Source organism: Siniperca chuatsi, linkage group LG11 (assembly GCF_020085105.1).
Source record: "Siniperca chuatsi isolate FFG_IHB_CAS linkage group LG11, ASM2008510v1, whole genome shotgun sequence".
NCBI classification, from domain to species: domain Eukaryota; kingdom Metazoa; phylum Chordata; class Actinopteri; order Centrarchiformes; family Sinipercidae; genus Siniperca; species Siniperca chuatsi.
Genome location: NC_058052.1, coordinates 14,331,947 through 14,359,108, shown reverse-complemented (window position 1 = coordinate 14,359,108; position 27,162 = coordinate 14,331,947). Strand labels below are relative to the sequence as shown.

General features: G+C 42.0%; 2 protein-coding genes across 3 annotated transcripts in view; one reads left to right on the top strand and one right to left on the bottom strand.

Annotated features, from left to right (window-relative positions):
• Positions 1-24,712, bottom strand: part of antxr1d (ANTXR cell adhesion molecule 1d) — a 27,216-nt gene extending 2,504 nt beyond the window's left edge. Inside the window, exons 1-17 of one of the 2 annotated variants that reach the window (XM_044213129.1) lie at positions 24,586-24,712; positions 14,983-15,054; positions 14,829-14,900; positions 14,386-14,467; positions 13,704-13,734; positions 13,560-13,633; positions 12,752-12,820; positions 12,579-12,659; positions 12,391-12,451; positions 8,460-8,558; positions 8,028-8,097; positions 4,579-4,657; positions 4,217-4,312; positions 4,075-4,113; positions 3,853-3,951; positions 3,622-3,786; positions 3,419-3,499 (exon numbers count right to left, since the gene is read on the bottom strand). In XM_044213129.1, the coding sequence (XP_044069064.1) occupies positions 3,419-3,499; positions 3,622-3,786; positions 3,853-3,951; positions 4,075-4,113; positions 4,217-4,312; positions 4,579-4,657; positions 8,028-8,097; positions 8,460-8,558; positions 12,391-12,451; positions 12,579-12,659; positions 12,752-12,820; positions 13,560-13,633; positions 13,704-13,734; positions 14,386-14,467; positions 14,829-14,896 (1,194 nt within the window). In that variant the 5' untranslated portion in view covers positions 14,897-14,900; positions 14,983-15,054; positions 24,586-24,712. Of the gene's footprint in view, positions 1-3,418; positions 3,500-3,621; positions 3,787-3,852; positions 3,952-4,074; positions 4,114-4,216; positions 4,313-4,578; positions 4,658-8,027; positions 8,098-8,459; positions 8,559-12,390; positions 12,452-12,578; positions 12,660-12,751; positions 12,821-13,559; positions 13,634-13,703; positions 13,735-14,385; positions 14,468-14,828; positions 14,901-14,982; positions 15,055-19,687; positions 20,135-24,585 lie in introns of those variants that run through there. The other variant, XM_044213128.1, reaches the window with a different exon arrangement.
• On the top strand, positions 21,587-27,162 carry prdm8 (PR domain containing 8). The gene is made up of 4 exons (XM_044213130.1): positions 21,587-21,795; positions 22,575-22,794; positions 23,294-23,522; positions 23,812-27,162. The coding sequence occupies exons 1-4, from the start codon at positions 21,602-21,604 to the stop codon at positions 24,879-24,881; spliced, it is 1,713 nt and encodes a 570-aa protein (XP_044069065.1). The 5' UTR covers positions 21,587-21,601; the 3' UTR covers positions 24,882-27,162.

The following is a 27,162-nucleotide window of genomic DNA, read 5'->3' as shown; positions in this document are numbered from 1 at the left end:
CCAGAACATATGGCCTGAATGAAACCTCGGCCTCATGAATAACAGAAACAGCAGGAGAGAAAGGTTATGGGGCTGGCTGCAAGAGAGCACCATGAGAGGGTTGAAAAGAGCAGCAGAAAAGTGGCGAAAAGAAGAGATTTTTCCACTTAAGTAGATGATATATACATAGATGAGTTGTGTGAGAGGTCAGCAATGTGTCACTTGTGATGGTCAGCCTCCCTGTGTGCCCCTTTGGCTGTCATGTCTGTCACTGCTTTACTTCCCCTCTCAGCGATTGTTTACTTCAAACCCTCAACTCCTTTTTAGGAGAAAAACAAAACCCTAAAACACCTCCAGCATCCCTCTTCACACCATTCCTCTGTCTAGCCTCTGCTTCTCCTTCTGAGCCCCAAGACTTTGCCTTTCCCTCACAAACACACACACGCATAAAGCAGATACTTTGTGCCCGTTTACAGGCCACAAATGCATGTGCACATTTGTCACTATTATAGTAAAGAAAACGGGAGAAAGACAAGAGTGGAGACACACATCTGACCTGACAGCTCTGCCTGTCACCTCGCATGACATTACAGTGATCCACTCACATAAGGAAAATGCTCCATGTATACTCACGAGTGTGAATACACTTCATAGACTACATATGCGGCTCTGAAATGCTAAATACTTTAAAAATGTCAGGATAACAGATTTGAAATGGAGAGATTGAGTATTAAAGGGTCGGTTTACCCAAATTACAAAGAAACATTTTATCACTTACGTTTGGTGGCATCTAACCATGTAGATAGTTTTAGGTTCTATCTACTGAGGTTTTTAGATATCAGTTTCTGAGATGTCTTCCTCCACACCAATACAATGGAGGTAAACTTCTATTTGTGGTTGTTGTTTTTCCAGAATCAGTGGCTCGGTTGTTCAGGATCAGTAGTTCTCAACCTTTTTTTGTCTTATATATAACCCCACAGCCCTATTGAATCAGCTCAAGTACTACTTCATAGACACCTACAACAATTACCACTTGGAGTGGCAGAAGCTGGACGTTTCAACCATTCATTATGTTCAGCTATCTATTTCAACTTTTGTTCTCGTTTGAAAACTAGTTTTTACAAACTCTAATTCGCAGCACGTGGTGTTAGGGTGTTACAACTGATTCAAACCAGTTGTAAACAGTTTTCACCAGAACTATTTGGAAGAAATACTACTATGGAAGAAATAGTCTCTATGAAAACTGTTGACAGCATTTTCTGTGGATTACCCAGAGTGGCAGAGAAACTGGTACTTGAAACAGATCTTGCTGATAATAAAAAAAAATCCATTTAAAAATCTCAGTTCCATGGCAACTGAGCAAACTCAGTCTACTAATGAAAGTGGACCTTGAGTTGAGATTGTTTTGTCAACTAAATTGCCTTTTAGCGCCATTCAAGTCCACCGTATTTTGGTGGTGGCAGATATTTGAAAGAGACATCTCACAACCTCAAAATGTCTAGGTACCAGTAGAGGTAAGTGAGAAAATATTTTGTAATTTGGGTGAACTGATCCTTTAATGGGGGAAAACAGAGAAGAGGGTGAAGAAGGGGAGGTGCTGCTGTGTTCATTTGTGCCGCCTGTGTGTGTGAGGACGGAGGGATGGTGGCCGCCCTCTGGTCTGCTGTGTGACGGGGCCATCGGTGCCATCAGCTCAGGGGACAAAAGAAGGGAATCTCTTCTGTCACAATATGGCTCGTGGCCTTTCAACTCCCCATCTGTTTGTGTGACGCTCACTCGGGAGAGCTGACACACACGTTACAGTGACACACACATGCACGCACACACACACACACAGCAGGGAGAGATCAAATGCGAACACGGAGTGTGGCAGAAACTGGCAGCCCGCTGATGGCCGTTTGCAGAGGCAGTGAAGTAGGAGTAATGTGGGGAGAAAGCAGGACGAGCTCCTCCTGAGCTGCTGGTTAACAATCTGCATTGAGGAGTCTGATCCGTGCTCGTTATCGCTGTGCTTTTCGCCACCTTGTTAGGCTTTTTGTAATCCCGCTCTGCTGTTTGTCATCCAGAGATGTTTGACGTTACTACTGTGAGGAATTCCCTTTGAGAATTTAGATCTGTGCCTGGCGTTTGTCAACAAGAGAAATCATCAGCTTTCATGTCTTATATGGCTATTGACACCCGCTCTGAACAACTATCTCCCTTGCAACAAAAGTGGATTTTTTCCCCCTCATTTCTTTCCACGTCAGAAGTAGTGTTTTATTTTCCTGAGTTAATGGCTCGTGAAGGGAGTTGTGGGGGTCATTGTTGATCGGCTATGTGAACCACAGCCCCACAGAAAGTGGCTGACAAAGACTCGAGAAACTTCTGTCCTGACAGAGATTAATTGTTCCGCTTAGAAAAAATAAAGTCTAAGATGGAAAGAAGGGATAAAACCATTGGTGATGACCACTTTTATAGACTCCAGTTACTGTAGACACACACACTCACACTGTAAAGCTGAATCCCACCATTCAAAGAACAAATCAATAAATTTCACTGCGATATGGCCTCAGCTATGAGAGGCGACAATGAAACCATTTACTACGGAGCAGATGTTTCACCATGACAACCAGTATGATGATGAAAGCACGTCTGTGGGGTTATGGGATGCCATACACGGGGTCAAGGTTAGATAACAGGGGTCACTCTGCTCTCTCTTGTTCTGTCACACACACTTGGCCAGCACACAGTGATGTCATGATTTAGGACTATTTTTGGGAGTAGCAGTAGTGGCCAGTAATATAGCACATTAAAATTTTAAGCTGAGTTTTACAGGAAACCAAGCAAATAAATCCCAGTCTGACACAGTAGCTGTTTTTACTATAATTTTACTATATAACTACTATAATTTACTATAAGGTAGAGCGTGGGTGTGTAACATGCTATTTGGAAATGTGATAGAAACCCAGTCATTTTCTGGGAGTCACAGGGAATTCTCAAAGAAGAGTACAGAAGAGTACAGAAGAGTACAGTACTCCTTGTGCGTGAACAATGGCAGCTTTGACGACTGGTCAAAGAGACTGGTATCAGTAACTCACTGACTCACTGTGTGTGTGTGTCAGTGTGCATGCAGAAAATCAGTACTGAGCTACTGTGCTGAAGCTGTACATGTTGCTCACTGACACGTGTTGTCTTTATACAATGTGACGGACAGAAAAACAGAATGCAGATGCTCAGTTGTCCACACACAGAGACAGAAAACACACTGTACCATCCAACTTGCTCATAAAGAGCTTTAAAGTGGTTGTTACCCACAGAGCAATCCCCAAAATTACACATAATTACCAAATTATAGTTTTGTATCAGTTGTTTTGCCCATTTGTGGTACATTGGATTTTCTATTCATGTTTTTAGGTGAAGATGAAAATCAAATGTGACTGCAGTTGAGAGGCAGACTCACCTGGTCTCCAGGGTGTGGTCTCATCAGAGATACCTGGTCGTAACCTCTCCTGAACAGAGCCCACAGAGCATCTAGCTTCCCCTAGAGAACCCAGAAAGAAAAATAAATGCAATAAACTATATTTCAAAGGGAGATTTTCTAATAAAAACATAAACTTAAAAATACACATTTAACTTCAGAAGGAAATTACATCAAAGACTAACCTTGATGGGTGTGTACCACCTCCTCTGCTGTGGGGGGCGGCGGGGTGGTTTTCGAGGCTTGGGCTCATACGGTTCAAATTCCTGCTCTGGCATCTTTACAACTGCATTTTTAGGTTTGTCCAGCTTAGCACCTTCCTCAGTGGACCCCTTCTCGCCCCACCGCACCTAGGAAAGCCTCATTTATATGTATATTCTTTTGAGCGTTGAAAGTTTGTGTGTGTGCATGCGTACCTCCATGCGTTTGATGCCACCCACTCCTCTTCCTCCATAGTAGGATGCATCCACTGTGGGCCACCTCTTCTTGGGCATCCCATCATCATCATCTGAGTCCTTAGAGTGAGACTCATTTATGCTCATATTCTCCCAAACATACTATTAATATTAACACCAATACTACTGATACTACCATATCAATAACAACACTTACAATGAGAGAAAAAAAACAAGTCTTACTGGTTCTGGAGGTGGAGGTGGTGGTGGTTCTTTGATCACCTGACAATTGAAAAAAAAAAAAAGAAACGTCATGAGGGAAACAAAAATATAATCAACAAATGACCACAATATCAAAATACTGATGTCTGAAGTTCAAACTTGCCACGGTGCAGCAGAGAGGCCAGAACCACCACATCAGTAGCAGAGCCAACAGCAGGAACACCACCAGCAACGATATTAGCACGATGGTGCCGTCGAACTACACACAAACACAGAATGGCAGGATTAATATTAAACTGAAGTACGAGACGAGAAAAAGGTGAAAATGAAAAGCGAGAGTACTCACAGCCTCCTCTGATGACAGACACAACAGAGGAGACGTCAGAGAGGAAGGAGAGAAGAAAAAGACTAGAGAACCAAGAGAAAATAAGAAAGAAAGTTTATTCAAATAAGGCAGCATGCCAGAGGGAAATATCAGCATGTGTTGTTGTGATAGTGCAGATTATATACACAAGATGTACTCACACATTCAGTAGTAGTGATGTGAACAGAGCTGGTGATGTAGGAGAGGCCCTCATTCATGCTCACCTGCAGGTAGATCACCCTGCAAAACACAAACTCGTGAATGGTCTGATCATCTGACACAGAAATGCATACACTTGAGTGCACATCTGCTTGTGTGCACCCATTCACGCTCTGCTTTCGGCTACTGTAGAAGCTCGCCTGAGGTGTCAAATGCATTCCTCCATCTACTTTGTCCATACTTGCTGCCTTATAAGCACACAAACATGCTGACATAGACACAAAGCCAAAGGCTTTAAAGAGGTCAGCATGTTCTCCACCCACAGAAGGAATCTCTTCTGTTTGGATCAGACCCAGACTCTAATGTGGAAACCACAGACAGCTAAATTACTTCTTATTCTCCAGTATTCAGTGATGATATCTGCAGCTATAACTGCACAATGATAGGCAGGGCAGGGACAAGAGCCGATAGAAAACATATAGTTGGGGGGTGGAAACGCAGACAGCTAGACTGTAGTTATAGGTTTGGAAAAGAATAGAGAAAGGCTTCTTGTGCTGTTCTTATGGTTCGGGGGGCAGGGGGGCAGAGACAAGGGGGGCATTGAGCTCTGGGTTTAGATTTGAGGAGGGGGCGACAAGGGGGAGGTCACTGCAGGGTGGGAGAGAGGAGAGGAAACAGAGAGAGGGGGATGGTAGGAGGAGGGCCTTTCCTGTTCTACATCCCTTCAGCACTGTCCCTCCCTTCTGAGACCCCCTCTTCACTTCCTCAATCACTGAGTCTGTTTTCGCCTCCTCGCTCCCTCCTGTATCCTCTGTAGCTCGTCTCATAACTCATGCTGACACTGACTTCAGAGTAGGAAATTGGCGGTGCAGGTGGCACTCATCTTTTCTTCTGCTTCTTCCCCCCTTCCCCATCATATGGTCAGCCCTCCTTTCAGGCAAGGGACACAGAGCTATCAGCTCCTCTCTGACAGAGAGATCTCAGCCCCTATCAATCATCAATCTGCCCACTATATATGTCTTGCCCTGTGTGTGTGTGTGTGTGTGTGTGTGTGTGTGTGTGTGTGCATGTGCAGGAGGGGGAGCTGCATCCGGAAGGTTCCCAGTCAACATAGATTTGTGTAACGGCAACCTCAATGACTTCATTATATGTGATAAGACTCGGGTGGAACGGGAGGTGAGTGAGGGTCTTTGGGGTTTGGGTGATGCTGGGAGCTGGAGTCCCTAAGAGTTCATGTATAGACTTTACAACCCCAAAACAGGAAGTAGTTCACCTATAATGTGATCTGACATGTAAGGGTGATTTTTAGTGCAGCAGCTAATGTTTATTTTTCATTATTGATTGAGCATTGTCGATAAAATAGCAGAAAATTGTGAACATTTTGCCGTATTGGGAGGCAATCTTTATACCATTGGTATAATCTGTCTTACTTCCTGATGTGTGGGTGGGTTCAGCATTCTTTCTAGCTACATGGCTCGTTGTATATCAGTGAATAAAATCTTACAATTTATTTTACCCCAAATTTCTGGCTCTGTATTATTTAATAAGTCATGACTATTTTTTGTTGCTTTTTTTTTTGCCGTTCATTTACTGGTCACTCAATGACTCGGACAGAGGCTGTGATAATGGACTTCAACAGTTGAGCTTCAAGCTTCATTCTTGACCTTAAAAACAGCAGCTTGACAACAAAATTCTCAACACAAGGTCCACTTACTTGGTGTTTAATTTTGAGCAACTCAATCCACTGAGGAAGGCCATGAAACAGGGATGAAAGCTTCAGAAAAATCAAGCAAGTAGACCTTGTGCTGAGAATTGTTTTTGTCAAGACTTCAGCAGTGTTGGATGGATGGTGCTGTTATCTTGGTCTGTGTTGGTAGGTTCTTTTGATAATGTGTCTTATCTATTGTGTTTTTGTTTTCGTATTCTTCTTCTTTTTTTTTTTAAAAAAAAGTAAGGTCCAAAGGTATTCAATTTACAATGACATAAAAGCAGAAATTCTCTACATTTGAGAAGCTGGAACTAGTAAAACTTTAGCATTTTTGCTGATAAGTGGCTTAAACGAGAAGATGTATATGTATAGTTATAAATATAGTATAAACATAATAGTTGGTGATTTTAACTGGTGTTTTGTTGAGAGGACTAAACATAAACAATTTTGGCACACAACAGTACACAAAGGAAATCCTTTTCTATCACAAACCTGTCCGGCCTGCACAGTGGCACTCTCGCTTCACTACATATTTCCACGTCTATCTGCACGCTTTTGCATCACAGCCCTGAACTCATCAGCCAGCTGTTGGCCTCCTCTCTGGGCCCTTCAGCCATTCACAGCTGACTTCCTCTTTAGTAGCACTAAGGGTGTTAAGCAGTGCTGACTCTGCTCTAATGGGCTTCTGTTACATGGGAGGATGCCTCCTTCAGGCACCATTGCAGTGTGTAATGTTGCTCCCTGTTCTGCTCTGCTCTCAGGAGGAGCAGCCCAACCTGCAACAAAGCCACGCTGGCAACAACTATCAGACATGAAAGCAGGCAAGGGACCGGATATTTGCTGGATTGTGAATTAGGTGAACTGATGTTGTTTTATTGATTCTAATTCTGTCTTTTTGTCAATCCCACAAGACTTGTCTGTGAGTTACAATTAAAATTCCATGTGCCACATCTATTATAACACGTGTGAGTGAAATATACTGTATGTGACAGACTCTTAAATCTCCCTGCTGCCACAGTGTGAAAACAAAATGTATTTTTTCCCCATCAAAGCAGTACTTTTCACTGACGGACAAGACAAGCTCAAATCATGCTAAAAATCTGAGTGACAGCAACAAGACAGATGATGACTGGGAGGTGTCTGAGGCCGCAGGCTGAAGTGTATAATTATGCACAGGACTGAAGGCAGCAGGGAAGGAAAGGCTGCTGGGCCTCGATCCTCTCCGAGCTCAGCCCACAGCATTGCTCTGTTTGCCCCCTCAAGAAACTTCTGCTCTGAATCACCGAGGGCAAAGCTGGAAGCCCTCAGAGGAAACTTTACACTGCCCCGCCGACTCCACTCACACTTTCGCTCTCCCAAAGTGTCAGACAGAGAGTGGGATACATCACACACACGCAAATACACAAACACATACACACACATGCATGGTTGTGAAGGTCCTCTCCAGCAGGCTCTCATTAAGTTGTGTTCCTGGGCTCTACTCCTGTTGTCCCCTTGTGATTGGTGTCTGGCTTCGTTAGCTGTGACAAACACTGATTGATCACAGACACTCAATGACTTTGGCCCTAATTTGTTCAAGGACAGCAGTCTTCTGTGTGCACACCAAACTTAGCGTGCAGCTGGCAAATATCTGGGCTCAGAGTGTTACAGCTGAACATGGAGAGTTTGGCAACTGGAGTAGTGGCTGAGACACAGAGTGGGGAATGAAAAGGCAGTGAGAGCCAAAAGAGATATGCAGCTTACCTCCCAACCTCCTCTACAACAGGAGCCGGACAGAGCAGAAAAGTATCTTCTATTCCAGCTGGTCTCTCATCTGCACAGGGAAAAACAAAATCACACTTTATGTAGTAGAAATTTTAACATCTGCAGCCTACATCTGTTTAAATGCACAAGCCAAACCAGAATCCCACGATGCATTAAGTTTAAGCATTGATGTATCTGTTCTGATAATCATTTTTAGTTTGGATGTATTTTCCAGAACAATATATTATAAGAGACTAAATACAAGCATGAAGTCTTGTGTACAAGTCCCAAACTTGATTAATCAGTGACAGTCACAACTTTTTGCCTTATAACTTCTGATATTTACTTTAACATGAATTATTCTTTTTATCCTGCCAAACCATGCAAAGCATGTCCTGCTCTTTTGTGTGTGTCTGTGTTTGCAGAACATACCCACAGTGTGTGTATCGTTCAGTTTGAAGCTGCAGAGGACCTGGTCAATGTTTCTAGCATGGAGAAACCCATTGCCTCTCACCACCACCTGGAAACGCTCTGAGACAAAAAAAAACCAAAAAGAGTGCATGCACCATCAGAAATGATTAGCAATATATACACACATGCATAACAATGTTGAGACACATATTTCCAGCTGCATGTGAATGTGAGAGATGTAAAAGATAAACATTGGTCTCCTATTTTAGCTTGAAGTAGAGGAACATTTCTGATGTACTATTATGGTGGTGCTGATGGCCATTCCCTTCCTCTGATGTGCTTAACTTAAGCAGTAGAAACTTGTGCATGCCTCATTACTGCTTGTTTATATCTGTGTGCTTGTGCGTGTATGTGTGGAAAGGCCATAATAAGCTCCAATGGTGCTAATGCTAAAAGTGCTGCTATTCACAAATATGAGTGCAGTAGCCAGAAGGTGTGTGTGTATGTGTGTGTGTGTGTGTGTCTTTGACCTTTAGTTTCCCCCAGGCACTGTTAAAGCGCACTGACAGAGGCTTGCCAGCATATGCTGTGAGTGTCTATGTGGCTGCTACCCAGCATATGTTAGAGAGCGGGAAAAAAACACTTGCTTAAAAACATACCTGTAGGGCTGACAACAGCACTGTCAAAGTAGGTCTGACCTTACCTATGGCACCATTAGCACATGTGTGTGTGAAGGATGTGCATGTGAGGATACGTATATACTGGTGTGTGTACTGTATGTATGAACTGCCTTTGTGTTTTTCTGAGGAAACTGTAAGCGTCTGCATGTCTTCAGTATGTGCATGCAGGAATGTGTGCAGGCATACGTTTAACGTGCATATGTGTGTGTGTGTGTGTGGTCTCTAGCTTTGCACTGAGGTTTCCTCTAGCATTATCGTGGCTGATAGAAGTGAACATTAGCCACACCTTTAACATTTACAGCTCCAGCGTGAAGATCACTGGATAAAAACATCTCAGGGTGTGGGTTTATATGTGACAATGTTTCCTTAAAGGTCAGACATGCTGCTTTGAAAAGCCATAAATGCAGATACACAAACAGAGGCAGAGCTGAGTGGAGAAAACAAACCTTCTCTCAGTCAAATTTCTAATATTCTGCAAGGATGCACACAGCCAACCTCATACAGTTGTATATCTGCATGTGTGTGTGCATGCTTATTTACATATGTTCAATGACTTGCAACTTGTCAGTACTGCTCATGTCATTTCCTCAGCTAGACTCAGATTCTACATGTGTATACACACACATATACACAAACACACATGTCACCTGATTAACCACACACTTCATTACAGACAGCCTAATAATTTACTGTTCACCACACCCCATGTCTTCTCCCTCCTCCTGCCCTAATTTGTCTGTAAAACACAACCACAGCAATCAGAACAATACATTACAACTATATAGTATAATACCAGATATCTTGGATTGTATTCACATAAAGTGATGGTTTATGTGGTTTGTACTGGTTTGTAGCCACAACAATGTGCAATTTAATTAGAGGTCTTAACAGTAATTATTTCTAATGCTCAGTGCCTTGGCTGCTTTAAGCAGTCATCCCCCTTTCATACAGTGTTACCATCAAATAGCATGAGCTGCACTGTGACAGGGCACATGTGCACACACACAAAAACACATACTTTGTAAATGGTACATGGCAGATATTACTCCAATGGCAACTGTTTCACATTGAGACTGATTATTGTCCTACTCTATTAAAAGTAAAAAATGAAATAGAAAACAACTTACAAATGATTACTGGCTCTGCTTTATTCATCAGCAGTTAAGAAGTACATTGTATTATAACTACATGTAACAGAGAAGGATCTTATTCATTCAAATATTAAATTCTGAGTCATCGTGAATATTTCCAAATCAAAATGTTTGCTAAAAATAAACATCTTGTTTGTTTCCACAGATGTTTTATCCTTCTAATCTTAATAACTGAGTGATGGATAAAAGCTGAATAAGTCTCAATCTGAACATCTTCTACACACCCTGACTGACACACACACACAAACACCGAGGCTAGATGGGCTAAAAGGTCAGTGCTGTCAGACACATGGTGGGCAGGGACTGGTGGTGCCCTGCTGACATGTACAACAAATATGCTGCTGCCCTCTCCTCTCCGCTTTCTGCCTGCCTCTGTGGCTGCATGTCCATTTACATCTACACCTGAACGTTTGACAAGGATTAGATTTGTATGAATGTGTGTGACTATACACATGTACATGCATGTGTGTCTTGTGTGTGTGTGGAGAAAATGGGGTACGGCTTGTCCGAACAGCGGCTCTTCAATCACGTTAGTGCGACGGGACAGTGAAGGGCAGGGAGGGGCAAAGCAGGACGGGACAACGGGGAGGAAAGGGTCAGCTGTTAATGAAAGCAGCAATCTCTGCTGTCATGTTAGATCTAAGGCCCAACTCTCACTGTCTTCTCTTTGTGTGTGTGTGTGTGTGTGTGTGAGGGGAATCAGTGCTGTCATGTCGGATAGTGTGGCCCAACGTTCACTGTCCAGTCTGATGGCCTGTTTGCAGGCAGCTCGGTCTGGTCACTTCACATCAATGTGAGGGACATGTGTGTACATGTGCTTGAAGATGTGTGTGTGTGTATGCTGACTAAAAAACATCTTAACATGTGTGTGTTGGTGTAAAGCATGTACGGTATGTGACTACATGAAGGCAGAGAGAGAGACTGTCACAATACCTATGCAGTATGTCAGCATGTACGCATATGTAAATGCATCTGGATGGATGGACTTGGGTAGATGGTTAAATTTAGACCTCTCAGGAATCTTCTCCACATTCTTGCAGTTTAAAATAAAAGCAAACTCTTTTAAATTCTTTAAATTGTGACAAGTGCTTGACACTAACATTATATCACATTATACTGCAAGAATAAGCCTTGAGTAAGGGACAGAAGTGCTGGTTATTTCTCCACAGGACAAATTTAAGATGCATAAGATGTAAACATTGGATGTCTAAAATAAGAGCTGCATTTTATTCATACACATCATGTCACAACAAAGGCAAATGCAGCGCACTATAAGCATGTGTTCAGCATATTACAATCATTGCCCTTCATTAATTAGGCCAGTCTTCCTTGATTTCTTAGTTCACTGACCATTAGGCTTCTCATCAATCGAAAAATAAATGAGGCTGTTGGAGGATATTTGGGCACATGTCGAGTGACACACACTCGGGCTCTGGCAACAGACCAGACACTGTAATTATCACATGGGGACAACTGTGATTTATTATTCCTTCCTCATTTTTGTCCTTTCAAGGTAACATTTTCATTGCTGTACTCTCCTCTCCCCTCTCCATATCCTCTCCCGTCCTTCATAATCCGTAATGGATGCTAATCTCCATTGGTTGTCCTGGTAGCACGGCTGCAAATGCACTCTCTTAAGTGAGTCCTAATAAGGTCGTGTCAAAGCTCATCCATCCTGCTGGCTACACATAAAGGCTCTCTCACACAGTCTCTCTTAGTTGTTATCCTGTTTCTTACTTCCTGAAACTGCTGAAGAGCTGGACATGGAAGAAGAGGTGAGGGAGAGGATATTTTGAAACAGCCAGAATGTTTAGTTAACATATACGATGTGGTAAACTAGGCCAGAGAAGCAGCCATGCTTAAAGATTCACGGCTAATTCCTCCGACCAACCCCCCCCCCCCTTTTGCACACACGCTGTGCTGAAGCGGCTATGCTAATTTCCCCCGGCCGTGAATGACAATACGCTCTCTGTCACTCCACAGTCATAAGCGTCCATGCGATTACTCAACCTCATGTTCCACTCCAGAGGCTTTAGATGACTGTCATCTGACACAATCGCACACCGTGACTGCCCAGCGTTTTAACAAGGAGGGGAAACCCTTGCCGCTCACACCTCTTACCTCCCGCACACACACTGGATGGCTCTGCCGCTAGAATCTCAATACAGGACTTCTTGATGATCTGAGAAATCAGACAAAAGACAATACAATCAAAAGACAATTTAAAAACATAATATGATTTTGTGTGTCTTTCTCTGTGTGCGGATGAGTGTTTGTATGTGTATACATGTGGTATGTATGTGTCATACCGAGTCAATGATTCCCCTGAGGGCTTGGAAGCCTCCCCATACAGGAAACACATGTTCCACAGTGTCTGCAATAGTTGCAAGCTAGAAAAACATACAGACACAGAAAGGAAAATAAATGTAATTCCTTTTTAATGTATTTTTTTATATCTTCAATATCCTTCTGTGGATCCTACCTGGGTCTGGTTGAATTCTTTGACGCCTACACAGTAAACAATGGCTCCCATAGACCTGGCCCTCTGTGCCTGCAAAAAAGAACAAATAAACCAAAATGCAGTGAGCTTAAATGGAGCCAAATATATCCCAAAAAAGCACATCAGGCTGCCTCAGTCCAGCCTGATTTTACAGTAGACATTTTTAGACAGGAGATAGACAACATGATGTACATTACCTCTGAAGCAGCATAATTAAAACACCGCCACACAGGTGGGCCATATTTAGTTGAATACCAATTGGCAGCATTTATCAGCTTTGAAAGGAATCTAACAATGAGAACATTAAAAATAGTCCCAGGAACTAAAACAGCCACAGGAATTTGTGAGCTTTTACCACTTGTGTTCAGTGTGGTTAATGTCCTGAGCTCACCAAAGCAAATTCTTGGCAATAAAGTACTGAATCTTGAATCTTTTAAGTAATGATAATTAATGGAGCACCAGAGAGGCCAAGTCATTTGCCTCAAAATTGTAGGTGCATCAATCAAAACAAAACTGTGAAATTATTTAAGTCAAGGGGAGCAGTCTAAAAAATATGAATATCACAAAGAGCAATAAAACAGAGCAGCGATTACAACTTGAACCTAACAAACAGGAATAGAATAGACATAGAATACAATAAATAGATTTAACTGGCATGCAACCTACAATAACAAGACCCGCCCCTGTGGCAATGTTTGCTTGTGACTTAAATCTAAAATCCTTTTTCATCAACTGTTTACAATATTTTGTCTATCCCCCTCAAACCCCTCTACTTGATAATACATCTTACCTCTCGCTGAGCTGTGTCAAACTGCCACTCATTCAGTTCTCCATCGGTCAGAGCAATGATAACGCTGGCTGTCCCTGCAGAACACAAAACTTTCATGTTCTCTGAAACAATGCACTGTGATGTAATGAGCATATTAGCGCTTACCGTGCTTCTCTTGATATATCTGCGCATTAGCCTGCAATCACAATAAAGGAGTAAAGATTCTGGACCAGTTCAGTTAATTGAAAAGAAAAGAAGTACAGTTTCAGACATTACAATAGCCTGCATTGCGATAAAACATGTTGATATTTCTGCAAAGCCAGCCCACAAATCTCACTTTGCTCAGTGTGTTCTGATGAGGCTCAGTACACATTAGCTTGGGACAGGTGTCATTTCAAGTATACTGTACGACTGAAAATTGTGCTCTTTTGCTAGGACATCAACATGAACCCTTCAACCCTTCCTACACCTGATTGGATGAATGGCATGCAAGCACTGGTCTTTGCTTTAGATTTTCAAACTTGGATGTCATCTGGAAATGCTGTTAAATCTTTAACCGCCAATTGAATTAAAAATGAGGACTAGACCACCAGACCAAGTTTGGAATCGTCCTTAATTTTACAATGCCTCGCTTAAATACTCGTTCAGAAAGCTCAGTAGTTTCAAGAAGCAGCAAGTCATTCATGATCTGAGCCACTCAAACTAATCTAATTGGTCCTGGTTCCAGCTGCCAGGCTTAATTAATCCTCAGTGAATATTTTTCAGAATAAAATTTAATAGTGAAGACTAAGCTAGTGTGATTTAGGCTGGCTTTACTAATGTGTTGGGTTCTTAGCCTCATACTTACCATCTCCAGGCCTAAGTTCATAAATGTGTCTCCTCCAGGGATAACCCTTCTCAGAGCCGTTAAGCCTCCAGTGATGGCCTCCCTGTAGGATAAACAGACAAACAGTCTGATAAAATACACTGGAAGAAAGCTTCTCTTAGGGAAAGAGATTGAGAAAGACTCCCACTACAGTAGATAGAAAGAGGGAGGTAGAGAGTGGTTTGAATTGCCAAGTAATTGTGTGGTTCAAGTAGTATCCAAGGTTAGTCCTCAGCCAAATCCATCCTCTGTAGACTGAATGCACTGCTTTGTATTAAAGTTGCCTAAAGCTGGATGAAATTTGTATGCAATTAAATTTCCAGAGGTTTGGACAAACAAAGATAAACACAACAAGAGAGGACATGTAGTACTAGTGTAATGTAGTACCACAGACCAAACAGAAACATTTCAGGTGTGGGTCTTACCTGTTCTCAGTCAGTTTCATGATGATGTTTCCTCGTGTGGAGAAGACAATGAAGGACATTCGCAGCATGGGGCTGCAAACACACAGTTGTTTTACATTAACATTGAACCAAACAGAAAACATCCAGATTCTTGAATCACTAATCCTGCTTGTACCTGATAAACTTCTCTGCCAGCTGCTCCACAAAAGAGTAAATCTCTATCCAGTGATTCTTCACACTCCCAGATCTGAAAAACAAGGAACAAATGTGATGTTGTTGTTGCCACAAATGACTAATTATCATCAGCCATTGCCAATTATTGAATTATAGGATTATAGGGAACAGGGTCAGCTCTCCCATGAAGTCTGGGCTAATTCATACAAAAATAAAAATGTTTTTTTTGTTGTCTGATAAGTTAAAAACAAAGCTGACTGTGTGAAACTATGGCAGTTTTTATCCATGCTAACTCTAGCGATTGCAATGCCGGTCTGTCAGTCTGTCAGCCCACCACTTTGGTCCAGACTAAAATATGTCAACAACCTTCGGACAGATTGGCATGAAATTTGGTACACACATTTATGTTCCCCACAGGATGAACTGAAATAACTTTGAGGATCCCTAAACTTTTCATCTAGTGCAATCATCAGGTCAAAATTTATAACCAATACCTCCAAAACTAATGACAATCCCATCAGCTTCAACTGCACTTTTGTGTTCAGTGCTAATTAGCTAGTGCTAGCATGCTAACACGCTAAGATAGTGAACATGGTTAATATAATGCCATTACTTTTTGTTGGATGTGATTCAAGGGTAGTGTAGGTTTTGTAGGATCCGTATGAATATACAGACTGGATTTAAAAGCCATGAGATATGTTTCAGGAACAAGCGTAACGGTTTATCTCATCCACATTCGAGGACATTCCTCTGGCCACCCAGTCACATACCATTACGTTGTACAGTAACCTGTCAGTGGTGAGAGCTGCTGGTTAGCCTGCTACATGCTACTGTGTCCATGACAGTCTCCTTAATGAAGCCCAGTCCCAGGGGGCTGCTAATGGGGGCTAATTGCTGCTGGGCCAGAGGGTTGAGGTTAGACAGAGACAGATGTAGCAGTCTGCCTCTAGCAGGGACCATGTAGCAGGCAGCTGGCCTGTGTGTCCGTGTGCGTGTGTGTATAGTATCTGTGTTTATGTGAGCGTGCATGTGTGTGTGTGGCTGTGAGAGGGAACAGATGGTCCCAGTGAGCACAGCCAGTCTAACAACAGGTTGGGTGTCCGTAGAGAGAAAAGGCTGTGACATGAACAACAGTGGGATGCAGAAGTAGCACTCAGCAGGGGGGTAAATGTGAGTGTGATTGTCTAGTTAAGGATGCAACATCAAACAGCTTATACACCAAACTCAGGAAAGGGCAGGGCCATGTGTATGTCTGTGTAACAGGGTCATAAACTGAGTGAAAGTCTGAGCTGGTTAGACTCATGATGGCTCCTTTGTACCTCTCACTTAACCAGTCACTTCCTGCTCCACTTATCCTTTCCCCTGGAATTGAGGGCATGATAAAAGCCCTGATCCAGGAGGAGTCTCCTGGGGGAACAAGTTTCCCACTTTGAAGAAAAAATCTTAATCTTAAGATTCAGAGTTTACTGATACATGTACACAATAAAAGCTCATGTTCGATCCAGTGTGCAGGACAGAACACTGCTAAAAAAAAAAAAAAATGTGTACCAGTCTTTTCATCAAAGTGACAGGAGGAATTCACCTCATTAGCATTATTAGTCCTTTTCTATGTGCAGATATGATTGGTTAATTAATTGATCGAAAATTAACAGGTTAAGGTTTTGATTACTGATTCACTGTTTAAGTCAATTATCATGCAAAAATGCCAAACATCTGCCAGTTCCAGCTTCTCACACACGAAGATTTGCTGTTTTTCTCTGTTTTATATAATTTAATATCTTTGGGTTTTGGACTGTTGTTCAGATAAAACAAGTAATTGGGGAGACATTTTCCTGGGCTCAGGGCATTTTTTAATTATTTTTCTGACATTTTTGGAATAAAATATTATTCAGTTAATTAGAAAAATAACTGAGAGATTGATCACTAATAATAATAATCCCTCTACACACAGTATGAGTGAATTTCATCGCTTTTAAATACTGCATGCATTGGGAAAATCACATTCTCAGCAAATGTACAATAAATTCAAAGTCACTTCATGTACTGTAAACACAATGTATCTTTCCTACTTTAATTAGAAGGCTACAGAGCCAAATCACTGCCATCATCCAACCAATTCAGCAGTTAATCTTCACCTTTCTACCATCATTCCTAGTTTGAATAATATTAGGGTAGGATCTCCTTTTGTCTAATATATCTGCCCCCGAAAGTATTTCATCAGTGAAAACAAATCTCTGTTCAGATCCCAGCCATAAAACACAACACCTATTATTCTATTTGTGGGCAACCAGATAAAGAGGAAAAATGCAGCCTGGTATTTGGTGTGGGTCAGACGTAGAATACAGGAATGCAGGAAGCTGATGGTGCTTTAGTTTTTCTAATGTTCATTCTGTGTGCTGAGATGTGTCCAGTGAAGCTCAGACACACATTCTCTACTCAGCATGCCTCATAACCTTCTGGACAGTAAAGCCAAAGCCAAACATGTGAGTAAGACAAATACTGAAGAGGTGAAGACCAACCTAGACACGTTAAAAACATCCCTAATGCATGATCTTGCTCTGTTCTCTATCACTGAAGCATTAGATTAGGTCACTGTGTGGCATTTAAGATCTAAAAAAACAGCCAACAAGTTGGTGCCATCTCAGGAAAAAGAGCAGAAGCTTCCTGGAGGCTTGCTGAAGCACACAGGTCCAGACAGTCAAACAGAGGCGTACCAGAGGCTTGGCCATGCGTGACGTGCCACGCTCCCCAGGCTCCTGCTAAACTTTTTGAAGCAAAGGGTAAAGACTGAAGAGCGGCTGAAGATGTTGCCGTGGACATCCAAAAGATCATCAAGTAAAATGTCACTCAACGTGTCCACCTCACAGCTCATAGGTGGTGCACATGGGGCAGCTGAGGACATACAGCGATCCTTTTTAAACCATTACCTCACCGTATTCCCAAATGTTATACACAGATACCGCATTGTTTAACAGCTTCACCGCAAAATCACTGCACACTGTCATTCTTTTCAAAACATAATCTATTTTTTTTTGACATGACCTGTTATTCTTCTACAAAAATAGCACAACAAATTCAGTCATAGCTTATGTTTTTTTCTTGTCATTCTCTCTCTCTCTCTGCTCACTTAGCATGTTTTGACATGTCTGCATGTTCTGTGTCCACACGCTTAATTTCACCTTGCAACTCAAGCCAAGATAAGACAAAAATGTCAATTATAATGTCTGAGCTGCTATGAACAGCAGCACAGTCTGAGACTGCAGAGAGATCACACATGGATAATTACAAGAATAATCAGGTTTACACAATCCAAAAAGGTGGCAAAAACATCCTCACTGACTATGTAGCCTGAAAAATCTTACTATTATGAGTTTTAATAAGTCAAGTATGTTTGCTGGGGCTATGGAGTGGCTTAATGTGCATTCCTCTTGGCTTACAAATGGTGCCACCCAAAAGTCTATTGAGTTTCAGCTGATAAAAGTGTTAAAAATGGTGTAAAGATATTCAAAGACTGATCTGGGTTAGTCTGAGAGTTGGTATTCATGTTAGAATTTGGGTGTCTTTGTGGCCTAGAGATCTAAGAGGCGTAAGTAATCGCAAGGTCTCTGATTCAAATCAGGCTGGGGACCTTTGTTTGTCATCCTCGCTTCCTCATTTCCTGTCAACCCTCTACTGACTCCTATCAAATGAAGACAAACATGCCCAAGGAATAGTTGGGGGGAAAAAAGGGTCATTTTAGGATAAGCCTAAGATCAAGGTTAGGGTTACATTTCTAAAAATGTAGTAGTACCACTTTTATACACAGTCTATACACATTTTATATACAGCACAGTTTATGAGGAATACTTGAAAAAGGATTTTAAAATTGTAATTGTAAAATAAACAGATTTTATTTGAGATATTCTGCTGCCTTTTTCTGGAAGGTTAGTGGTCGCCATCCGGGTGAATTAATGAACCTGTTAAAAAGTAAGCTGGAGGAGGATACACACACTATCCAAAGGGATTTTTAATAATTTGGCAACCAAAGGGCATATTAAGCATTAATAAATAACGTGTTAACCAGTGATAACTTCATTTGTTACAACTTTTAACCTACCCCCCCCCACAAAGAATGGATCCTGCTCTTAATCACTACATGACCTGTTCAGTATACAATTGGCTCACAGTAAATGGAGAGAAGAATAGTTAAAGGATCACCAGGCCACATAGCACCGCTGTGGGGCAGCTGCTACAGCTGTGTCCGCAGGCGTCATCAGCCTGAAACTCTATCCGTCCTGCTCGCCCTGCCCACATCCCGTGGGTAAAGCTCAATCTGTTTGCCTCTCCACTTTGAACCGGACGAAAAGAAAAGAAAAGCATGCCCCAATGTCCGAAATATTCTTCCTTATTCAAATACGATGCTGTCTACCTGTGCGAAAAGACGCTTAAAGATAAACAATGAGGGTTAAAATGGTTTTGGACGTGTTCTGCTTGTGGTCACACCACTATCCTATTTAGACTGGTTTTGTGATACAAAAAGCAATTTGATAAAGGCTTCCGAATATACAAGCTGAAACTTGTAGGTTACTTTTCTTACCGTTACAACAACAGAAACGTGGAGACTGAATCTGACTGATGCGCTCCGCGTTTCCAAACAACTGGGCGGTTGCATGGCAATGCGCAGCGATGAGAAAGTAACAAAGCCATAAATAATATCGGACACTCACTTGTCCAGGACAAAATAGAGGTCGAAGGCGCCCTGACAGGACCTCTCCTCCTCCTCCTCCTGTTGCTCTCCCTGCAGCTCTCCTTTCACCGAGACATCGAGGAAGAAAATTCCCAGCAAAGCCAAGGCGAGGAACATGCGAGTCTGTGTCCTCGCCATCTTTCCCGGTTACAGTTGACTGCTCCAACACTGTGACAACTAACGATCTTCACATTTTCTCTCTATCGTCTGTTTCTGAATCGACTGTGTGTATATAAGACTTTGTTTCTCGGTGTTCTGTCCTGTTAGGTTGAGTGCATTCAGCCTGCAGGAGTCTTGTTCAGTATAAGCCGGGCTCTCCAAGTCTTCTCTTTTAGCTGAGAAAAAAAAAATGCACTGAAGCAGGGCAGGATGGAGGAGAGGAGCGACACCCGAGGAGAGATACAAAACTTCACTTTAACACACAAAAAGGAGCCCCATGAAAAGTAGTGAGCAGATATCTACTGTCTGCGGTGGGATTACACTAAATAACAACGGACTATTTGAGAATTGAAAAAAAAAAAATCAAGACTGTCCTGGAATAAATCTGCCTTGTTGCCTTTGTTTTTTTTTCACGTTTTGAAACACCAGACCAGAAACATGTATGACGTATGAATAATTAAAATGATGCGTCCTTTGATGCAACGTTTCTCCTCAATATTTTTTGCTTCTTAGTTACTTAAGATTATTTAGAATATTTAAAATAAAATAAGCAGGTCAGTGTCGCAAATCCATCATTTTGTACATTGTTTTAAATAATCAATGTGCTTCGGAATTTGCGCCCCCCATCCACTGTCTCATGGCATTTCGCCCTCAAATGAAAAACTGGGGAACATGCAAAGACGCAACTCAATCATGGGCCTGAATGCAAATCGACCCATAACAGGATGTGATGCTGAAAGGTTTTCAAAGTGTTCCTGAGATTGCCATCAAACTCCCCAACACACTGTAATGTGATATGCTACTAAAATTCGAGGAAATGTTATCTAACATTAAATGAAATATTTTTCAGCCTATAGTGTAATTAACCAGACAGTTAGAGTGGGCCCGAGTCCCCAGCGGCTTTTATGTGTTCCCACTTTCTCATTATAGAAAGTTGGCTCGATAACCACCAGGACATTTCCCCAAACCAAAGCTTTGATGCAGAATAATCCATTAAATGCTCATTAGACAGAAACATTTAGTTTATGAATAATGCATTTGCCGGTGGCAAACCCAGACCACCCTGCATCATATCATGTAATGGTAGCCAATTTTACAATTTCCCATTGCCCACATTAGCCAGGACGATTTCCACCACTCGTGTAACTCTCGTGCGGCTATTGTTTCCAGAAACGTGACCAAAAACTCCCACATCCCACATAGCGTGTATAGGCTATATAGTCTGAATGTCTGTTGCGCACAATTAGTGGAGTGACTTTAATTTAAAACCATGATAGACAATTCGATGTCAGCATAGCTTCATGCACACATCAGAATGATTTTTATAGCAGGCTTGTGTGAGGTCTAGTGCCGCAGGTTGTGGTCCTCTAAGCTCATAGTTTTAGGAAATGTAGGCGGACTCCCTCAAATTGTACAATGTATAAGACTCGGAACATTATTTAAAACGTTTCACATTCTCTAAAAAGTGAAAATGTTACTCTTGTTCATATGTGGTGCACAGTATGTCCACATCAGTCAGCTGCATGCATGCTGAACTGGACGGACAACCATATTATAAAGACCCCGTATTGTGCATTATTGGCCAAATTCTCACTGTCTTTCCTGGCTAGCGCCCATCTCTCTTCTTCATGGAAATGACCGTACATCAGACAAGGGAGACTTTGCCAAGGGACTCAATTCAAAGCTTGTGTGCGCGCGCGCGTGTGTGTGCGCGTGCGCGCACGTGTTTACATCAATGCGCCACGCTTCAGTGCGCTCTCTGAAGGGGATAAGTGGGAGTGGGAGAGGAGAGGGGCGACAGTACGGAGGAAGATTCAGTCGGATAAGTAACTCATCACCAAGAAACGAGAGGGCATCGTTACAGAGGTCCACTACACCTGCTGCAACTTGCTGCCACACGGCACAAACATCCTCCTCAATGTCCGGCGGGTGAGTCCACATGCAACAATATTAATGCACTTCTCTGTTTTCTTCACAGTGACGCACGATTTTTCTCTCAAATGTCATTATTTTTACTGGCATTTTCAGATTGGCACCAGATCATTCTGTTATGATGCTTCGCGGTCAACTGTCAATATTTTTAAAAGGACAAAACCCTAAAGATCCGATACTTTTTATTGACCAGAGAGGGAAAAATCAATAGTCACGTAATATTTTTATCTATCGCATTAATATTGTTCATAAATTAGGAAAAACATACAGAACTTATCCTGCGCACAGAGGAGGCAGTTGGGCTCCACGGCAGATGGGGAGACAAAAGGAGAAACCGACAGAAAAACTGAGACAAAGGACGTTAGAAATCATTTTGCCTCGACACCGGCTGTGCCTGCTTCACGGTTGGGACGAGTAATTTTAGCAAAATAAATAAATAAATACTGTTGCGCTTATTTTTTCCCCCCATTATTGCATGCAAGACAATTCAGCGTGAGTTTAGAGCATCTGAATCCAAATCGTCTAACGACATGTCACACCACTAAAACATATTTTATTTGATATCGGCTAGGTTCGCTCTATATTTTGACTAAAACAGATAATTAAACATGAGTATTAGTTGTTACAGTACTCGTGATTTTAGTCTAATTCTATTAAAGATTAAGGCCTCGTGATTTTACCTTCATCTTGAAATAATAATAACTCTAAACCATTTAAAACCTATATTGTTTATCTGCCCTTTTTTAACTAATAACAACCGTTGTTTTTTATTACAGTTTAACGATGGATCACACTTTCCTGCCTCGGTCCATCTGGACCAGTGACAGTAAATTCCTCCAGCATCCAGCGGATCTCTACACCAGTGTGGTCGTTACGCGCAGCATCCCTGCAGGCACGTGCTTTGGTCCATGTGTGCTCCAAAACACTTTCTACGACACTATCGCCTTCATAGCGCAGAAATCGTGCGACAAAAGAGCTAAATCCTATGTGTTCAGGGTGAGTTGTACAATTTTTTGGTCAGCTGTCATGCAGCATGAACATTTTAACTTCAAAGAGATGGTCTCTTATAGCATCTCTAAACAGCTTTGCTTTAGTTAGTTATTATATAACTCGGTGTGAGCCACAAGCCCGGTCATTTCATGACCACTGTGTTTTGGACACTATATTTGTTTGTTCGATATTTTATTTTTGACTGAATTTACACATTTGATGTAGCCTACCTTATTATTTATTTTATGTGACTATATGTTTATGCTGTCCATCTGCATTTTGTGTTTGTCATGAAGCTGCTGGCTTGGGTATTATATCAAAAGGACTAACATTTAAAAACATGGATTAAATAATTTAAACGGTTAAAAGTGCCCTCTGACGAAATTTTGCCAGATTAACAATGGAATCTTTTGATTATTTTTAGGAATACCAAGCTTGTAAAGATAAATATTAAAATGTGATAATTTGGGAGCTCGAGTAAAATGTCAATGATTCCTGTCAACAGGTAGACCCCGAGGCCATGCGTAATTCTGCGCTGGTGCTGTCCTGGCTGCGGCTCATGCAGGCTGCGCGCAATGGAGAGGAGCAGAACACAGAGGCCTTCCTGAAAGCGGGTCAGCTGTATGTGCGGACTATCCGGGACATCCGGCAGGAGGAAGAACTGCTGGTGTGGTACGACCAGGAGCTGTCTCACCTACTGGGCTTCACAGACATGACCAGAGGATCGAGTGAAGGTGAGGCGGAGCTCTGTAATGCGAGTGCAAGGTCAGGATACTGGCAGGGCTTCTGTGCCTTGCCAAACATGGGCTTTAATTATAAAGCCCCTCTTCAGTATCATGAGCACCTTTTAATTAAAAAAGCATCAGAGCGTCTGAGTATTTTATTGCAGAATGTACCAATATGTTTGGACTTCTGTGAGGATGCACATTTAAATTAAAGTGTATTTCACTCCAAAATACATATTTATATGTTGTATTTGGACGTATCTCTACATAGTCATATCGTGTTTTTTGTCTCTTTCAGAGTTCAAATGTGGAAGATGTTACCAGGTCTTCAGGAATGAGAATCCTTTCCTCGCTCACTGCCGATTCCTGTGTACTCAAGTAAAGAGTGACACCTGGAGCCGCGAGTTTTACGAACACAAGCACGTGGAAATTAAGAGGCAACATCGAGTGACAGATTTCCACAACATCGCCAGAGATTTGGAACACAAAAAATCTGGCAGCAACGAGGAAGCAGAGATTTCCCCCAAGAGAAGGAAATACGAGGAAACTCTTTATCCCAAAGGGCGGAAAACGGTTCTGTTAGAAAAAACGAACATTTCAAATGATGACAATATTACACAGCTGAGTAAGGGCTACGACCAGGCAGCAGGAGATGCATCTTCCTCAGCGGAGAAACTGAAAGCTGATAAGATCAAACCGAATCATTTAGGATGTAAGAATGATGCTTTTGCTGAAGCGGGGGAAGCCAAAGGGACTTTTACGCACGGCAGAGAGATGGACGCACGGTCGGAGACAGGTGAGAGCTCTGATGTGCACTCATGCAGCAGCAGTGCATTTTCTCTGGTCCTCTCCAACAATCGGGGCGAGCAGAAAAGCGCTTTCTGTAAACCGAGTAAAAGAACATCTCCTATTGACCCCCAGGCGCATCTCAGCAGCGCTCCAGAGATGAGTGATGCCTTTACCTCCAGGACTGTTATGGGATACAACAATCTGATGGCATCCAACATCCTGAGCGGTGACTTACAGACTGTACCCTCCCCGGTTGCAATAAACAGTGCTTTCCATTACGCACCGGAGCAATGGTCCCGGAACATTGGCGTTCAGCTGCAGACAACATCTTCTCTCACGGTCCTTCCGCCGACTTTCACCTCATTTGGCGTATCTGTGCAGAACTGGTGTGCCAAATGCAACCTGTCCTTCCGCATGACCTCCGACCTCGTTTTCCACATGCGCTCTCATCACAAGAAGGAGTTCGCGGCTGAGTCCCAGGTGAGGAGGAGGAGGGAGGAGAAACTCACCTGCCCGATCTGCCACGAATACTTCCGAGAGCGGCACCACCTGTCCAGACACATGACTTCTCACAACTGAGACAAGAGGGGACAACAAAAAACGTTATTTATTTCCTAAATGATGCTCGTATTTAACAGATTTAGACTCCAGATTTCGGGCGAGCTTTGGTGTATAACAGTGAATGTAGGTAGCTGTAAAGAAAATAGCAACACGGACACACGTGGCCATCACAGCCTGTCCACTAGATGACGATAGAGGTACGTGTAAGCTGATCTCACTGCAGTTTGTTGTCTGTCCTTTAGCCCTTATGTTAGGTTGATGATTATTTTGTGCCTTATAGAACTCAGGAGGGAAGAAAGACGGAGAGATCTCGAGGACAGCTCATGATTGTCATAAATATCTCGACGCAGTCGTCTTATTTGTCCGCTTTTCTCTGCTCTGATTTGTACAAGAGACATGGATTGAGTGTGTTTGCAAATTCGTTTTGCAATCTAAAACTATGAAAATGAAACAGACGTGTCGAGTATTTTCTTCCACCACCATGTTGGTTCAACTCAGAAATGGTGTCAGTTTTTGTCTGTTCCAATAGGCGGCGACTGAGACCAACTTTTCTCTTTTTTCCCCTCTGTAGATTATTCAATATAAAGAATATCTATCAAATATATTTGCTTTGTGATTAGACTGTCCTGACTGAGGATTGTGTCATTTCTAGAAAGAAAGAATAGTGCATGAACTAATGGGAATCTTTTTGTTCTCACTCTGCTTTCATGCACTACTTGACAATACAAGACAGAAATGTTGTTGTTTAAAATATGCATCAATACAATATCTGTAAGCCATTTGAGATGTTTCACCCAACATGTCAGCATGCAATTTGAAAAAGATAAGTTGACACAATGAGAGGCTGATTTTCAGCCTGCCACTCAAAAATGAGTTTAAAAAGTTTAATGGTTATCATTCATCAGACATGGATGGAGTCCACATAACCCTACTGCTTTGAATTTGTGATTTTATGTTTCTCCACCAATAGTACGTCCCATTTAGATCAGGCTGCGGACAGATGGACATAAATAGCCTTCTCTGTTGCAGGTAAATGAGGCGGGAAGAAGGCACGAAGTTCATGGGAAAGTCAAGCCTCGACCCTGTTCAGTCACTCTGTAATGTAATCAGGGATGTAAACCCGCCCACACTGCTGTTATCTATCTTTTATTTGAGTAACAGAGATTCTCCTCCAAGTCTCTTCGCACCACAAACTGATTAGACTATCAGAGGGTTCCTTCAGGGAGTTCATTAATACTTTTCTGGAAATATGTCAGATTTCTTTTATGGATGTTTTGCTTGTGATGATGATCAGTTGGACATCATTACTCATATGTTTTACTACTGGGACTGAAACCTACACAGGACATGAAAACTGCACACAAAACACCCAAAACTTTTTTGGCACTAATACACTGCAACATGTTCATAATCTTTCACTGAGTTTGAAACCCTAATTTATCTTTAGGTAGCCCAAATATTTTTTGTTTCCAGACTAAAATGGACTTCTTGGCTGAATAAAAGTTCTAAAAGTTTTATTTATATATATATAAATTTTATTTTTCACTTTCTAAAGGAAAAAATAAGATTTTTAAATAAAATACCCAGTGGCCAACATGATTAAATGGGTGATTAAGAGGTACAGTGTCACTCTATTAAAGCTATGTCATAATGAACAGAACTATTAGTTCTCTGAGCTCAGTAACCATGTGAGGAAAGAGCCAATTCAGCCTGGACACAGAAAATCCTCTGTTGTCTAATAATGGCTGTATTGCTCTCCTTTAATTGAACAGTCATCATGTGGAAAAACAAATATTGTTCTTGGTTCCCCGCTTGCCTCATTGGGTTTTGGCTTTTAGGCATACTGGGCTCTGAACACGAGCCTAGACTACTGTGATTTTCTCAGCTGGAATTGACCATTGTAAGTACTCTCCTGTGCCTGTGACTGCGGTTGACATGGGGTTCACTTTGTAATAGCAGACTGTGTGTCCGGACTGTAAAAGGGATCTGTTAGGAAATTTGGAAAAAATGAACCTGGATGTGCTCATTACAATTGGGCCACCCTACTTTGAAGCTAAAACATCTATTAATGTAAACATGATTCATAATAACCCTAATTACAGTCATCATCATAATTTTAATGGATGTTAGACCCCATAAAGGGTGCATTCGTAAAAAGGTTTGTTGTTGCTGAACATTTCCACTTGTTCAAAATGGAGAAAACTGAATCATGCATTTGGTATTTCAGACATTTCTCTCTCCCCTCATCTGCCTCTCTCCCTCATACTCAAATATGGATTAAAGATAATCTCTTCGGGGT

Excerpts from the sequence above, each read along its gene's own strand:
- prdm8 (XM_044213130.1), top strand. The coding sequence starts at position 21,602 with ATGCGCCACGCTTCAGTGCGCTCTCTGAAGGGGATAAGTGGGAGTGGG. Across the intron at positions 21,796-22,574 it reads TCCTCCTCAATGTCCGGCGG|TTTAACGATGGATCACACTT; the intron begins GTGAGTCCACAT and ends TTTTTATTACAG. Across the intron at positions 23,523-23,811 it reads GACCAGAGGATCGAGTGAAG|AGTTCAAATGTGGAAGATGT; the intron begins GTGAGGCGGAGC and ends TGTCTCTTTCAG.